Source organism: Cucurbita pepo, chromosome LG14 (genome assembly GCF_002806865.2).
Source record: "Cucurbita pepo subsp. pepo cultivar mu-cu-16 chromosome LG14, ASM280686v2, whole genome shotgun sequence".
Lineage (NCBI taxonomy): Eukaryota > Viridiplantae > Streptophyta > Magnoliopsida > Cucurbitales > Cucurbitaceae > Cucurbita > Cucurbita pepo.
Window position 1 is genome coordinate 6,790,108 of NC_036651.1, and position 16,242 is coordinate 6,806,349.

General features: G+C 36.5%; 2 protein-coding genes and 1 pseudogene across 3 annotated transcripts; 1 reads left to right on the top strand and 2 right to left on the bottom strand.

The window, feature by feature from the left end:
- Positions 1 to 978: 978 nt before the first annotated feature.
- Positions 979 to 4,567, top strand: LOC111810917 (RHOMBOID-like protein 2; the record flags this gene model as incomplete). Its single annotated transcript, XM_023697761.1, is given in 5 exon segments — positions 979 to 1,433; positions 2,731 to 2,894; positions 2,978 to 3,141; positions 3,889 to 4,139; positions 4,229 to 4,567. Coding segments are annotated over 5 exon segments (972 nt in total). The 3' UTR covers positions 4,341 to 4,567.
- A 770-nt stretch (positions 4,568 to 5,337) lies between these two features.
- LOC111809897 lies at positions 5,338 to 10,043 on the bottom strand (annotated as a pseudogene).
- A 1,950-nt stretch (positions 10,044 to 11,993) lies between these two features.
- LOC111810549 (pentatricopeptide repeat-containing protein At2g30780) lies at positions 11,994 to 16,185 on the bottom strand. Of its 2 annotated transcripts, XM_023697265.1 has the most exons (4): positions 15,775 to 16,185; positions 15,202 to 15,676; positions 13,664 to 14,891; positions 11,994 to 12,315 (listed from the first exon to the last, which is right to left on the bottom strand). In XM_023697265.1, the coding sequence occupies exons 2-3, from the start codon at positions 15,619 to 15,621 to the stop codon at positions 13,770 to 13,772; spliced, it is 1,542 nt and encodes a 513-aa protein (XP_023553033.1). In that variant the 5' UTR covers positions 15,622 to 15,676; positions 15,775 to 16,185; the 3' UTR covers positions 11,994 to 12,315; positions 13,664 to 13,769. The 2 variants fall into 2 exon arrangements, with proteins under 2 accessions (XP_023553033.1, XP_023553032.1); XM_023697264.1 differs by having other exon boundaries at positions 15,202 to 16,185.
- Between the last annotated feature and the right edge of the window lie 57 nt (positions 16,186 to 16,242).

Here is a 16,242-nt window from a genome sequence, read left to right on the forward strand (position 1 = left end):
ATATATATATATATATATATATATATATATATATATATATATATATATATATAGGTGAGAAAATGAGCTAATCCACCACTTATTTCAACCATCCCCACTTGCAAGCTTTGGATGATTTTTTTTTTTATTTTAAATAGTGATTTTTTTTTTTAAAGGAAAAAAAACTATTATATAATCCATTAAAAAAATTAATGATTTTAAAACTATTTTAAAAAATTAATGGAGAAAGTGAAATATGCTTGAATTTTCTTATAGCATCCATTAAAATATTATTGTAGAATTAAAAAAATTTAAACAATTTATACTTTAAATTGAATCAATTTAATATGTAGCTAATTTTTACTTGATTCTATATAAAATCAACTCAAAGTTATCCGTATAAAATTATTATTTTTTAAAGATCCTGTTAAAGTAGAAAGATAAATTGTGATGTCTTGGTAGAAGAAGAGAACAAACCACCATTAACCACCATTTATAAGGGCGTAAAAATCTTTCCCTAGCATACGCGTTTTAAAGCCTTGAGGGGAAGCCCGAAAGCCTAAGAAAGACAATATCTGCTAGCGGTAGATCTGAAGCGTTACAAATGGTATCAGCCAGATACACCGGAGGATGTGCCAGCCTTCTCGCTGTTCCTCAAAAGGGGTGGATTGTGATGTCCCACGTTGCTTGACCACCATTTATAAGGGTGTGGAAACCTTCCATAAAAGGTTTGAAGTGGAGAAGATGAAAAGTTGAATAATTGAAGGTTGTAAATATATTGGAAATGGGAAGCACACAAGAATTGGGTTCTTTAATTTAGAACAATCATTGAAATGTAATGATTCCCCACTCCACAATTCACACACGAGCAAGCGGCATCAAGAAATGCGTTTCTTTAACCTCCATTACTCATTACTCCTTTTTCTTACCGCTTTCATTCAAACTTGGAAACCCCCCGGTTGTTGAATCCAACCTACACCCACCGCCTAACATCTAATTCACAACAACAACAACAAAATCCCAAATCCCAATTCATTTCATCGCTTCAATCTCTGAAACCCCCCTTTTCCGTCTCCATTTCTTCCATTCAACCAACCCATTTGGGCGAAACTGATCGCTCATTTGGGCTTCATATAGTGTGATCGATTGAGAGAAAAAGAGGGATTGAGTGAAATGGGTAGCCGAGATCTGGAAAGAGGAGGGGCTAAACCCAATAACAACCCACCTGGGAATTACTCAGGTTCTTATTATCAAGACGCCTCTGAGAAGCAATGGACTTCTTGGTTGGTTCCTATGTTCGTGGTGGCTAATGTTGCTATGTTCGTTGTTGTTATGTATGTTAATAACTGTCCCCACAACAATCTGGGCTCTCAGGAGTGTGTTGCCAGGTTTCTTGGACGGTTTTCTTTTGAGCCTCTTAGAGTGAATCCTCTGTTTGGTCCTTCTTCTTCCACGTGAGTTGTTTAATTTTGCCATTGGGTTTCTATGAACTCTGTTTCCTTTGCAATTGGGATTTTCTGTTTATGAACATTAGTCACTGTGTTAATCTGTTGCTGTTATCATGGAAGTTTGCTTGGTTTTAAGTTGAGGTTCTTATGTTTCCTTGTTTGAGGTATTTTGTATGCACTTGTGTAATCTATAGCCTCATGGGTTCTAGTTCATTGCTGGTCAAATGAAATGAATAGGGCGAGAGAGAGCCTTCGCTTACCTGCTTAACCGTGCATAAGGCGACTTGGTCTTACCGGGCAAATTGAGTTGTTGATGCAGTATTCTCGGCTTAGCTTTTAGTTTCACTTAGCAAAGGACAGACCAAGCCTTTCTCCCTTGATCGGATATTTTCTTTTACCGTGTTCAATCGGGTTCATGAGCGAAGGACTTAAATGTTTGGAGTAGATCTTTCAACTTTGAGAAAAGGGTACCTCCATTAATGGACTAATGTATAGAATGGCTTTGTAGAACTCCATTAGAGGTTATCTAATCTGTTCATTTGAAGAGGTTTTCCTAAGAAAAAGTTATAATCTGTGCTCTACTTTTGTGATTAGAAAAGGTTTTCCTTGGAGAAACCTTTTAGTTGAATACTATATACTTCTCCTAGGTCTCTCCTTTAATCTCGATAACTGTTGATGAATGGTTTTATGAGATCCCATGTCGGTTGGAGAGGAGAACGAAACATTCTTTATAAGGGTGTGGAAACCTCTCTCTAACAGACGAGTTTTAAAAGCCTTGAGAGGAAGCCCAAAAGGGAAAACCCAAAGAGGACACTATTTGCTAGCGGTGGCTTGGACCGTTACAAATGGTATCAGAGCCAGACACTGGGCGATGTGCTAACAAGGACAATGGACCTCGAAGGGGGGTGGATTTGGGAGTTTCACATCAATTGGAGAAGGGAACAAGTGTCAGCGTCCTCGCTGGGCCCCGAAGAGGGGTGAATTGTGAGATCCTACATCGGTTAGGGAGGAGAACGAAGTATTCTTTATAAGGGCGTGGAAACCTCTCCTTAGTAGACTTGTTTTAAAAACCTTGAGGGGAAGCCCGAAAGGAAAAGCTCAAGAACAATATCTGCTAGCGGTGGGTCTGAGCCGTTACATCAATGACAATTGTCGATGACGTTCTTGTGCATTTGAACTTTGTATTTGCTATTGCACACATTCAACTCTACCATTTGTGGAAGAGACACATGAATGCAAAGAATAACATGAGACTACTCTTTAGGCATTGAGTTTTTACCACAACTGATATCATTTATTTCAGACTACAGAAACTGGGAGCCCTTGAATGGGAAAAGATAGTTCATGGGCATCAAGCATGGAGGCTCATTACTGGTATTTGGCTGCATGCTGGAGTCATTCATTTGCTTGCAAATATGTTGAGCTTGGTATTTATCGGGATCCGCCTCGAACAACAATTCGGATTCAGTACGTCAAGTGTCTTACTTTGGCCTGCTTTGTACTTTGGAAATTTCATGCTCACTGGTTGTTTTTTTGACGTAATCACGCAGTTCGGGTCGGGATACTCTACTTGCTTTCGGGATTAGGTGGAAGCATATTATCGTCTCTTTTCATACAAAACAACATCTCTGTTGGTGCCTCTGGTGCTTTATTTGGGCTTCTTGGTGCAATGCTATCAGAACTCTTGACGAACTGGACTATATATACCGATAAGGTTAGTTGAAGACACAAAAATGAGTAACGGTTGAAGCCTACCACTAGTGGATATTGTCCTCTTTGGGCTTTCCCTTTGAGCTTCCCTTCAAGGTTTTTAAAACATGTCTACTAGGGAGAGGTTTTCAAACCCTTATAAAGAATGCTTCGTTTTCCTCTCCTACCGATCTGGTATCTTACAATCCACCCCCTTTCGGGCCCAGTGTCTTCGCTGACACTCATTCTTCTCTTCAATCGATATGAAATCTCACAATCGACCTCTCTTTAATCGATGTCTGGCTCTGATACCATTTGTAATATTCTAAGCCTACCGCTAGTAGATATTGTCCTCTTTAGGCTTTCCCTTTCGAGCTTCCCTTCAAGGTTTTTAAAACGTGTCTGCTAGGGAGAGGTTTTCACACCCTTATAAAGAATGCTTTGTTTTCCTCTCCTACCGATGTGGGATCTTACAATCCACCCCCTTTCGGGTCCAGTGTCTTCGCTGACACTCATTTTTCTCTTCAATCGATATGAAATCTCACAATCGACCTCTCTTTAATCGATGTCTAGCTCTAATACCATTTGTAATAGTCTAAACCCACCGCTAGCAGATATTGTCTCTTTGGACTTTTCCTTTCGAGCTTCCCCTCAAGGTTTTTAAAATGTGTCTGCTAGGAAGAGGTTCACATGGTCTTTGTTTTCATGTTGGTTGGTGTGTACCTTATTTGAACATACCATGTTATCAACAGCTAACTTATTGTTCTTGCAGGCTGCAGCTCTCATCACACTCATCGTCATCATCGCCATTAACTTGGCTGTCGGGATTCTTCCTCATGTCGATAACTTCGCCCATATTGGCGGGTTCTTGACAGGCTTTCTTCTTGGGTTTGTTTTGCTTCTCCGTCCTCAGTTCGGATGGATGGAACGTCGACATCTCCCCGCAAGTTCTCGAGCTGTATCTAAGCACAAGGCTTACCAATATATTTTATGCTTCGTGGCCCTCGCTCTTCTAATTGTCGGGTAAGTGTATCGCTTCTACCGATCGATGAATGCTGATAACAGCAGAGATGAAAATAAAGCTTCATTACGATCTTGCTTCGTCATTGCAGGTTCACGATCGGGTTGGTGATGCTATTTCGAGGGGAGAACGGAAACAACCATTGCAGGTGGTGTCATTATCTAAGTTGTGTGCCAACATCAAAATGGGAATGTGGGAACTGATTAGGCTTGTTTTGATATCATGGTACATGTCTATGAATGTGTTTGTTAATGATGATGCAATGTTTCCATATGTTGTCTTAGTTGAAAGAACAGTGTATGTAGAAAAAAGGGTGACGTAGTTTGTGTGTTTGTGAGCTCTCTGTTGTTCATATAGTGTATCACTTCATTCTTTTTGTGCTTACATCTTTGGATGTTCAATTTATGGAGTAAGAATGAAAACTTTAATATATATTAAAAAATTCTTACCGTCCTTATATGGATGAAAACCATCATAAATTATTTCTATATTTTTTAATGTTAGTTTTGAAAGTTCCCGAGTATTTTTGAGATGTGGTACTAGCGTTAGGGTATTTTGAAGGTTTTAAAAAAGTATAGAGGTGTTCTCGAAGTTTTTATTTTTTCAAGGGATTGGGGCGGGAATTGTCGGCAAGGATTGGGTTCCTTGTGAGAAAATTTGGGTTTGGTCTTTTGTCTACTCGGGAGAAGTTTCCACACCCTTATGAGTAAGGTTTCGTTTTTCGTTTTCCTCTCCAACCAATGTGAGATTTTACAATCCAACCCCCATAGGGGCCAACGATCTCGTTGGCACATTGCTCGGTGTCTAGTTCTGATACCATTTGTAATTGTTCAAACCCACCACTAGTAGATATTGTCTTTCTTGGGCATTCTGTTTCAGGTTTTCCCTCCTTTACCATGCTTTGCCCTCCTTTACCATGCTTTGCCCTCCTTTACCATGCTTTTTCTAGGGAGAGGTTTAAAGAATGTTTCGTTCCCCTCTTCAACTGATATGAGATCTCACAGGTTGGTTGAGTTGTAACTCTATTTTCGGGTTGCATGAACAAAAAAATATCAACCCGAGAACCAACCCAAATTTTTAGATTTTCAAAAATTCAACCCAACTCAAACCGAAAAAAGAATCTAACCCAACTCAACTTTTATGATGTGAGTTGGGTAGTTCAGGTTGATCGAGTGCTCAAATCGTATAAACACCCATTTTGTAAAGAGATCCAAACACTTTACGTGTATATTACTTTATATTAACCAGTAGTGTAACATATATTCTCTAGCATGCCTCGTCCAAACTATAATAACTCAACTGAAATGTCATGTAGTTCAAACCACTTTGGACTAAAAAGTTGCACATTTTTCCAAAGCATGAACATTGACCTAATTTTCATAGAGGTGCTCCAACATTATTTATCTGAAAATCCTTCTTATTCTCTTATTTGCATAACGATTTCTCCGTGATCCGAACATGAAAACCATCTGGAAATTGTAAGCCCGGATCTCGACTAATGTTACCTCCTTTAATTGCTTCAAACCTGAGTGAACCGAAAACAAAACAAGTTAACTTTATCAATTATGACCATATAGTCTCTAACTCTATACTTTAAAAAGTTTCAATCAACTTATAAAGTCGGTCTATTCGTATATGACAGGTCATGCCAAATCACGAAAAGAATCGAGGCTGAAGAACGTGTAATGAAAATTGTTCGGGAAGTCGTACTTACTTATAGCTTGTAAGTAAAGAATGAAGAAACACAGCTATTTGCAATTTGACAAATTCTGCACCAAAACAAAATCTAAGGCCACCACCAAATGCCATCAAATGCTTGGATGCCCCACCATCTGATTTCTGTCACAAAAAGGTAAAAATTTGGTATCAAATAACCATTTCATTTTTTACCATCTTTTTTTTAACTCAACCCGTGTACGCCTCTAATACTTAGTGTCAAGTTAACGTACCTCCCATCTCCACGGGTTGAACGTAAGAGGGTCAACGTAATTTTCTGGATTCAAGTGGACGGCTGAGAGACTCGGTACAACTATCCATCCTGCTGGAATCACAAATCCTACTCCGTACAAACCTCATTTAATGTAAACCATTTCTTAAATAACTCAATAATTTTACATATTGTAAATATACCTCTCGACTTAAAGTTGACCGTTAGTTGACCAACGAGAAAATGACGAGCATTGAGGTAAGTTTTGTAATTTTTTTTTTTTTTTATTAATGTGACGTGACGTGGCTTTATTAATTTCTTTTCTACAACTATTGTCATCGTCCTATACTCTTTGCCCCCGTTGAAGTCCACAACTCATTTAGAGACAAAAAGTGAATGACACATTACTCACAAGTACGGTTGAGTTAGGCTAGAAAAATCTTTTTGACTAACTCGAATCTTCGGGATAGTGACACGAGCAACCCGAATAGAGTTTACCATCCAAACTAACTCAACCCAACCCAATATAATCTTGGGTTGAATTGGGTTGTCGGTTTTTTTAATTATTTAAAAAGTTTCTACCTATATGTTATATTAATAACTAAAATATCATAAAAATTCAAATAGCAAACATTTACCAGTCACAATACATTACTGACATCAGTTACACATCCTAAATATTTTTAATCTTTTTAAAAGTATAATAGGATTGAATTGTAATCTTATTTTCGAGTTGGTTAAATTGATCCGACTAGAAAAAATGTCAATTTGCAAACGGAACCAAATTTTCGATTTTTCAAAAACTCAACCCAACCCAAAAACCGAAAAAAAATTTAATCCCGCCCAACTTTTATGGTTTAAGTTGGGTAGTCCAGATTAGTCGGGTTATCAGATCATATGATCATCCTTAATATAATTAAGTACGATCAATCAAATTTTAGGGACCAAAAGTACATTTTATCGAAACGTTTTTCATTTTTCTATAAGTCATATCGAATTCAGTTCATACCCTTATACTCGACATCCTTCAATGCTTCTCGAAAGATCAACGGAGCTACATTTCCGAGTCGCAACGTTTCATTAATGAACTACAAATGGAAGACATCAATTCATGTTAGATTAAGAAACAAGTGAATCAAGAGAGAATAATGATATGATGAAACTACTTGAAAAGTAAACGTCATGGATTTGTATTCAGCCCAATTAAGTCCTGAATCTGCCTTGTCCCTGTTCTTCAAGATGCCCTCATGCTCAACCTAACAACGTTTGAAGGTATCAAAAAGTTATTCATTTGTGTGTCGATTCGTCAAATTGAGCTCTAAAGTTGATACCGTTAGCTCGGTCAAGACACGAGGATGGTCGACGAGAAATTTGATGGCTAAAGTTAGAGCAAGTGAAGTGGTTTCAAAGCTTGCAAAAAGGAGAAAGAACATCAAGTCCAAAGCCATTTCTTGAGTGAGAAGAGTTCCATGTTTTTCAAGTTCTTCAAGAACATGATCAAAAAAATCATTATGTTGTTTCCTAGGATTTGCCTGTCGTTCTTGTAGCATGTTTTTTAGCATCTTCATTGTTCTTTTCCTACCCTGTCGAAGAATAACATAACGATACTCCGTTAGGGTTAGGGTTGTTTTTTTCGAGTGATTCGTGAGCATTTTTCTTGAGAAAAAAGTAAGAGAAATCATCATCGAACAACTGTGAAGTCTTGTATATTCTTATTGACAATTTTAGTGGAACATGCACGGATAGCAGAGAACTGGACATAGCCTATATCGAGTGAACCAATTTAAACCGAGTATCATCTCTCTTACCTTAAAAATTTGTAAGTTAAGCGTGTCCATGGGATGGATTGAGTTCGGTCGAGGAAAAATTTTCATGATAATCTTAAAAAATACGTTAGGTTCGGTTGTGAAACCTATTTTCGAGTTGGTTGGATTGACCCGATTAAAAAATTTCTAACCGACAAATCAAACCTTGTTTTTCGAAAATTCAACCCAACCCATCTTTTATAGTTTGGGTTGGATAGTCCGATAAGCATTTATAGAACCGATTCGAATTGATTTTTTACCATTCCAAAATCACTCTAAAAAATAGCCCCAAGTATAATTGGGTTACCTGTCTGCACTTGTGATGAGCGGTTCCCGGAAAATTAAGAGGCAAGGAAATCAAACCCTTAATGAAGACATCAAAATTCTCTCTCAAGTTCTCGGATGAACTTTCTCGATCATAACTTATCAACTTCTTTGAAGTAAAATCAAATATCATCTGCAATGTCGAATAAATCATTAAACTTACATATTTTATAAAAATTAAAAATTTTATGTCTAATAAGTCGATCTTTTTACAGTGAACGTACCGTTGCAGTCTCATCCTTTAAGGATCATGTTACGAGACGACCACCGTCTCAGCCTTGTCTTTGTTGAAGCCTCGACCTCACGAACCATCTTTTTCATACTTTCAATACCATAAAGATTCATGATCATGTTCTTTAGAGATTTAAAAATTTGGCCATGCATTGAAAGGATGTTTTGTCTTCCAAATATCTTCGTTAGGCGATCGGGATACCAACTTCGAAACAAATTACCCTCTTCTTGAAAGATTAAGTGATTTAGGTCGGTATCAGTCGAGACAATCGTAGGTCGTCCCATCAAATTTGTTCGAAAAATTGGTCCATACCTAAAAAGAAAGAATAATTTGTGAGTTTAGTCTCTCTTTTATCAAACGATTTTTTAGGAGTTTCGGGAATCGAAGTTTTAACTTTAAATAAGCTACTAAAGTTTTATCTATTAGGTTACGCTCCGATTAGCACATAACAAGAAATATGTGAGGTGAGAGATTCGAACTTCTAGCTCTTGATCGATGATAATTTGTAGCGTCTCGAGCCTAATTCTCGGATCAAAATTCAAAATCCGGATCTAGCACCTGATGACCCCAACATTCCCCTACAACATGGTTAAGTTATGTACTTCTCGCTTCTAAGAGCTAAAACCATCCCTTAGACCAAGACATGTACTTTTGACATGTTTTATCTTCACTCATATACTCATCAGTTTATCTAATGCCATAAACATGCATATTTATGACAAGTTAGGCTCGAATACTAGCATATCCTAACAATCCCTACAAGTACGGCTCACGAAATATTATAATGGCTACTTAAAGATTCATCATCGGGAAAAATGCTCTATAATGACTAAAATGCCCTTCAAAGTTGACTTTGACTTTTTTTTCTCGGGTTTCTAGACATATTTTAAGCATTTTTCTCTTCTACTATTGAAATTTAGGTTCAAAGACCCTTAATAAAATCCTTCGATTAGTAAATAATTAAAAAAAAAAAAAAGTAGGAGAACTCGTACTAGTCGAACTCAAGTAGTACAATATTAACCTGAACAAGCGAGTCATGCTCAGGTTAGCATATTAAACCATTAAACTTTCATTTTTACGATATATATAACCTGAACAAGCTAGTCATGCTCAGGTTAGCATATTAAACCGTTTAACTTTCATTTTTACGATATATATAACCTGAACAAGCGAGTCATGCTCAAGTTAGCATATAAAACCGTTAAACTTTCAGTTTTACGATATATATAACCTGAACAAGCTACTCATGCTCAGGTCAGCATATTAAACCGTTAAACTTTCAGTTTTACGATATATATAATCTGAACAAGCTAGTCATACTGAGGTCAGCATATTAAGCCGTTAGACTTTCATTTTTACGATATATATATCGATTTTATATATTGATACCGTAAAATAAAGAAAAGCATAGATTTTGAAATACCTAACCATTCTTGTTTTGATGAAAGGAGCAATATGAAAAGAAGAATGTGGGGTAAGGAACTCCAAATTTTCACCAAGTAATGGAAAACCCATTGAACCTTTAGGAAGCTTTTCATAATGTTTGAGCCTTCTCCAACTATGAACCCATTTTGTAAACCCTAAAACAACAACACTTGCTATCAAAACAACCCACATTTTGCTTACCTTCAAGAACACAATGGAGCATTTGTTTCTTAAATAGGCTTGGAAGGATGTGAGGCTTTTATAGCTAGTGGTACTCGTAATTTAACGCTACAAACCATCTCACCTTCTCCAATAAATTTCGTAGACAGAGGTTTTGACGTCTGGACGTAGGAGAAGTGCATAAATGAGTTGAAATCGTACCCAAATCAAAATAGGTAAGTATGGTTAGAAAAACTTGAATGGTTTTTTCTCCGTTTCAATTTCTGTTAGACGAACACGACTCTTCACAATGGTATGATATTGTCCACTTTGAGCATAAGCTCTCATGGCTTTGCTTTGGGCTTCCCCAAAATGCCTCATACCAATGGAGAGTGTATTCTTAGATTATAAACCGATGATCATTCCCTAAATTAACCAACGTGGGACACTTTCATCCAACACCTCCCTTCGAACAAAGTACGTCTCCCCTTAATCGAGGCTCGACTCCTTTGGAGTCATAGTCATTTTTTACTGCCTTCGAGGAGGCTTGACTCTTTTTTCTTTTTGGAGTTCTTTGTTCGACATTCGAGGATTTGTCATCTATTGGCACGGCTAAGTTTAGGGCATGGCTCTGATACAATGTTAGACGAACACGACTCTCCACAATGATATGATATTTGCCATCTATTTGGCATTTTGTTCGAGGGGAGGTGTTGGATGATGGAAGTCCCACATCGGCTAATTTGGGGAATGATCATGGGTTTATAACTGAGGAATACTAACTTCATTCGTGTGAGGCCTTTTGGGAAACCCAGAGCAAAGCCATGAGAGTTTATGCTCAAAGTGGACAATATCATACCATTGTGGAGAGTCGTGTTCGTTTAACATGGTATCAGAGTCATGCCCTAAATTTAGTCGTGCCAATAGATTGGTAAATCCTAAAGTCGTTGGAATTTATTAATCATTTATTATTTAAATTTAATAACACTTTATTAAAATGTTCCCTACGGTCTTAAAATTTATTAAAATCTTGTACGTGTCAACCTCCTTTTATGGAGATATAAATTACTCTTTTAATTTCAACGCGTATCTTATACCTAACAAGTAATATTTATGGGACCTTACCATTAGAAGAAAATTAAATTTTAGTCGGTATAATTTTAATAGTTCAATTTTCATATTTATAATTCGACAAAACTTTGTAAATAATCTTATAATCGAGACCATTTCATAATGATTTTATCATATCGTGAGAACTAGTTCTAATAACTCTTTCAAAAGTGAGAATGTTTGCTTAATTCACCACACCTAAATAGTGTGAAAGTTGTCTTATTTATAATCAAATAAATTACAAGAATATAGAAAGAGTAACAAATAGAAATAACAATAAATAGAAAGATGATACACGCAAATATCTACATATTTGCTTTATAATAAAATATCAAATATGATATATATGGTAAACTATAATTTAATACTAAATATCCTGACAACAAACATTATATTCTTTTCCTACGATTAATAAATAAATAAATAAATATATATATATGATATTTAGAAAATATATTTTAATAATTAGTTACGGAGTATATCTTAGATATCCGTTTAATATTTTTTCTTTATTTTTTCTTTATTTTGGAAATTGTTATTTATAAGATTTATATTTGTAAACATTAATGAAAATCATACTTTCGATTTTTTATCAAAATTGTGTTTGATTTACGGGGAATAAGTTTATATGTAACTTCAGTTGCTTAGTTACTAATTTAAATAAGCAAATAACATATTTTTTTACTTGTTTCTTCAAAAAAAAAAACAAAAAACAAAAAAAAAAAATAATAAGCCATTTATAATTTTTATCTAATATTTTTAATAGTTAAATCATAATTAAAATATTAAAGTTATTTTGACACAAAAATAAATCAAAATTATTGAACTAAGATTATATTAAAGTTAAATGTTTAGGGAAGTCAACAAATTGTAATAAAAATGAAATTTTGACTTAATACATTAATAATAGTGTTCTATAATAGTAATTATCTTATTTTATAAGAAAAGAAAATATTTAAATCTCAATTTGTTAAAGAAAATAAGTGAAAGAAAAGAAAAAAAAATGTGCACACATGCTTCAACCATGGTTTGCGCCATATGCTTTACAGATTTCGTAGCGTTGAGACGCCCTCAACGATAAACTCATGGGCGAATGCTGCCTCTTCAAGACATAAATTAGATTCTCTTTCTCATCTCGTGTCCAATCAGCTCGATTATCTCGATATAATCTCTATTCCACTTCGAATGCTCGATTTCTACAAAATAAACAAATAAGTAAGTAAAATTTTCCCAAGCAAGCATCAAAACTGTTCGTTGCTATTAGTTTCCAAGGTTCATTCATTTCAAGTCATCATTTGAGCACTTTATGCTACCAATCAAATGTTCAGGCGATCATGAATCTACTTTTTCGAATTAAAAAAAAGTATGATCATAAACTACCATTTCATCGAAATGAAAGTCACACTGTGAGATCTCACATCAGTAGGGGAGGAGAATGAAGCATTTCTTTATAAGGGTGTGGAAACCTCTCCTTAGTAGACGCGTTTTAAAAACCTCGAGGGGAAGCCTGAAAAGGAAAGCCCAAAGAGGACAATATCTGCTAGCGGTGGACTTGGGCCGTTACGTACACGTTGTTTCGAAATCAGACTTTTAAATATAAGGCGCTAACTAATCCTAACTAAACCTATCTCTCTACAAAGGGATAAGTTCTAATATCTAGAGTAATAAGATAAATAAATGAAAACTTGGCTACATAGTTCCCAACAGCAGGTAAATCCTACACTTGAAAACCATTTCAAGTCATCATTTGAGCACTTTATGCTACCAATCAAATATTCAGACGATCATGAATCTACTCTTTTGAATTAAAAAAAGTACGATCATAAACAACCACTTCGATATGAAATGAAAGATCGCACTATGAGATCTCACATCGGTTGGAGAGGAGAATGAAGTATTCTTTATAAGAGTGTGGAAACCTCTCCCTAGCTGACGCGTTTTAAAAATTTAGAGGGAAAGCCCAAAGATGACAATATCTGCTAGCGGTGAGCTTGAACCGTTACACACACGTTGTTTTGAGATCAGACAGGCACTAACTAATCCTAACTAAACATATCTATCTACAAAGGGATGAGGTCTAATTTCTAGAGATAGTATAAGATAAATATATGAAAACTTGGCTACATAGTTCCCAACAGCAGGTAAATAAAAGTTAGGATATCTCTCATTCAACTTTCTCAAATAGAAAGTAAATGTAAACCAATAAAGATTAAAAAGAAGAGTACATTGAAGTGGAGCAAGAACAAAATAAAGAACAAACTTCACAAGGGGGTAAAAGTAAATGCCCATTTTATGATCTTGAACCAGTTTACCCAACTAGAGTTTTTAAACCCTTTTATCCACTAGAACTAAATTGCTATTAGAACCCAAAATCTTTATAATCCACCAACTACCCAAATAATAAGAATGGGAGAGTAAAAGAGTGTCATATATATATATATATATATATATATATATATTGGAATAAACAGTCCATGTAATAGGCAAGCGAAGCAAGCAAGGTAAATAAAGTGACTGATAGTAAAAATGAGACATGATGCTTACCTAAGATATCTCAGAAATCTGGGTTCTGCACTTATTCATGAGAAAAACCAATAAGAACAATTGGATAAGTCAATTATGGAATTTTCATTCTTTCGATCCGAGAACGTCAAGACGGAGATAAATCCGAGGGAATCCCATACCCAAGCTTGCACATATAACACGACACTTGGTCAACCTTGTACCTGCAACCACTTAATGAGTAGGTTTTATACAATATCCAAAATGTTTTTTTCGTCCAATCCAAGTTGATATTTTTCATTTCGTCGAGTACAGACTCCATTTCTTCGAAACGCTTTTCTGATGCAAACATAACCATTTTACAATGATATAAAGACCGACAGATTCTCCAACCTGAACATTCAGCACGACTTACAAAGTTCGTTAGCTTGTCCACTGCGTTGCACCGAAAATAACTGGCACTAATGGAGCGCATCACATGGAGAGTATTTACTGATGTACCATGCTCAAATGCCTCATTAATCGAATTCTCCATTCTCTCTAACAAATCTTCTTGAGCATAGACTTTTATCAATAAGACATTCAACCATGGTCGATATTCTTCTTTCGGAATAAGCTTCAACAAAGCCTCAATCTTTGTCACTTTATCGGCTATAGTACTCCTACAGTATGCACATATCATAGTTCTAATAAGAGGGAAATTCATGTCATCGACATGATCCTTTGACAACTCGTGCATCTCTTCCATCTTTTCAAGATTGTCAGAATGAGCATATCCACGAAGCATTAACAACAAAGTTTCAGTGTTTGGCTTTACCGAACTCGCCTTCATCTTCAAAAATGTTTGCTCCATTTTATCCCACATCCATGCAGTAACATACCCAGCTATTAGATGGTTGTACGTGCTCACGTTAGGGGAGAGATCCAAATCATGTATTTCTCGCAAGGTAGCCTCCATGTGATCAACTAACATCAACCGACCAAATACCGATAGTAGGATGTTATATGTTACAATGGTAGGAACACAATTTGCATCCATTTTAAGATCCCGAAACAACGAGTGGCATTTGTCAGCCAAGCCATTATACATGTAAGCACCCATCAATGCATTATAAGTAGAGGTTCTCTTGACCCTTTTATTAGAAGCCTCAGTGAACAACTCAAAAGCAAGGTCAACGTTTTTTGATCGACCCGCAACAGTAATACTCTTAGCATATTCCTCAGCAGTCAAAGGAAAGGAACCTTCCTGCCTTCTTCTCCAATTAAACACCTAAGTGCAAAAGAATAAGCTGATCATATATTTAGTATCGTCAAATTATTTATCGAGGACGTGTACATGATTACCTCTGATAGGCCTTGTATTTTTCAACTTTATGTCAACATTATATAATATTAAGCCTCAAAAATAACAATTCTACTTCAATGAAATTTCAACATTTCTAACGATTCCACTTCAATGAAATTTCAACATTTCGAACGATTTAATACAAACTACAATTATGTAAGCAATTCCCACATAAACATATAATTAAGAAACTCATATGAAGCAATTTTCTTAGAGTATGCAGAATCAAACTCACCTCCAATGCCAAGTGAGGCTGTGAACCCAATTGCTTTAGCAACTCGACAAAAGCAGAACTGTCAGCATGTCTCCGTAAGAGGAAGCCTTCATTGTCTTCCAATACTTTCACAATCTTATCAGAATCCTCGGCGTTCTGAATCAGTTCATGCATCACCTCCGTGACCTTCCTTTGCATAAGTCTTCTCACCAAGAGGTCTTGGTCAGAAGGCTTGTTGGAAAATAATTCAATAATATTAGGAAGCAGCGAAAACGAAGAGATTGAGGGCACAGGCGACGAGGAAGAGCAGGATTGAGTATGGAGGCCATGAGGAAAGATGAAATGATTTGAATTGTTTGCGAGTGAGAAGGAAAATGGAGCAAAAATGTTGCGATTTACTAAGAACCTATGACGAACAGAGAACTTCCATAGTTGCTTCATCGTTAGATTGATTCGTCAGAGAATGAATTTGCAGTAATCCAGGCTGAGGCCCACTCTAAGTAACACACTTTTTAGTGAGAATCAACGAGGAAACTGGTCTATTAACCTAACCATACAGAAAATATAAGCTTAAGATTTAAGATTAAATCATACTTTCATCCAGCATCCAAACGCGCGCCGACGGTCTATTCGGTGGCTGCCGAAGGGGACCGCCGCTCGCGGGCTGCGAAGACGTCGGAACACGCTGCTGGAACCGCCGGAACGAGTCAGTCAAAGATCAGATTCGAGCAGCGGCACCCCGTCGTTGTGCTTCGCCGTCTGAACAAGCAAGGAGCCGTTCGTGGTCTGCGCGAGTGTGCGTTGCAATTCGCGAGCCGCTGAGACGCCAATCAGTGAAGCTACAGCGAAGATCGACAGTGACTCGCCGCCTTCTCAATGTTCTCTGGTCGGAGTCCGCCGCCGGTAGGTGGAGATGTCGGAAAACGCCTCTCAGGCGGCTGAGGCATGAGGAATAGGGGGGAAGGTGAGGAAGAGTTAGGTTTTCTTCCCATTTTTCTTTTATTTATTATTTTTTTTTAACCTCTTGATGACCTCATAAATCAAAGTCCTCTGTGTTTTTTA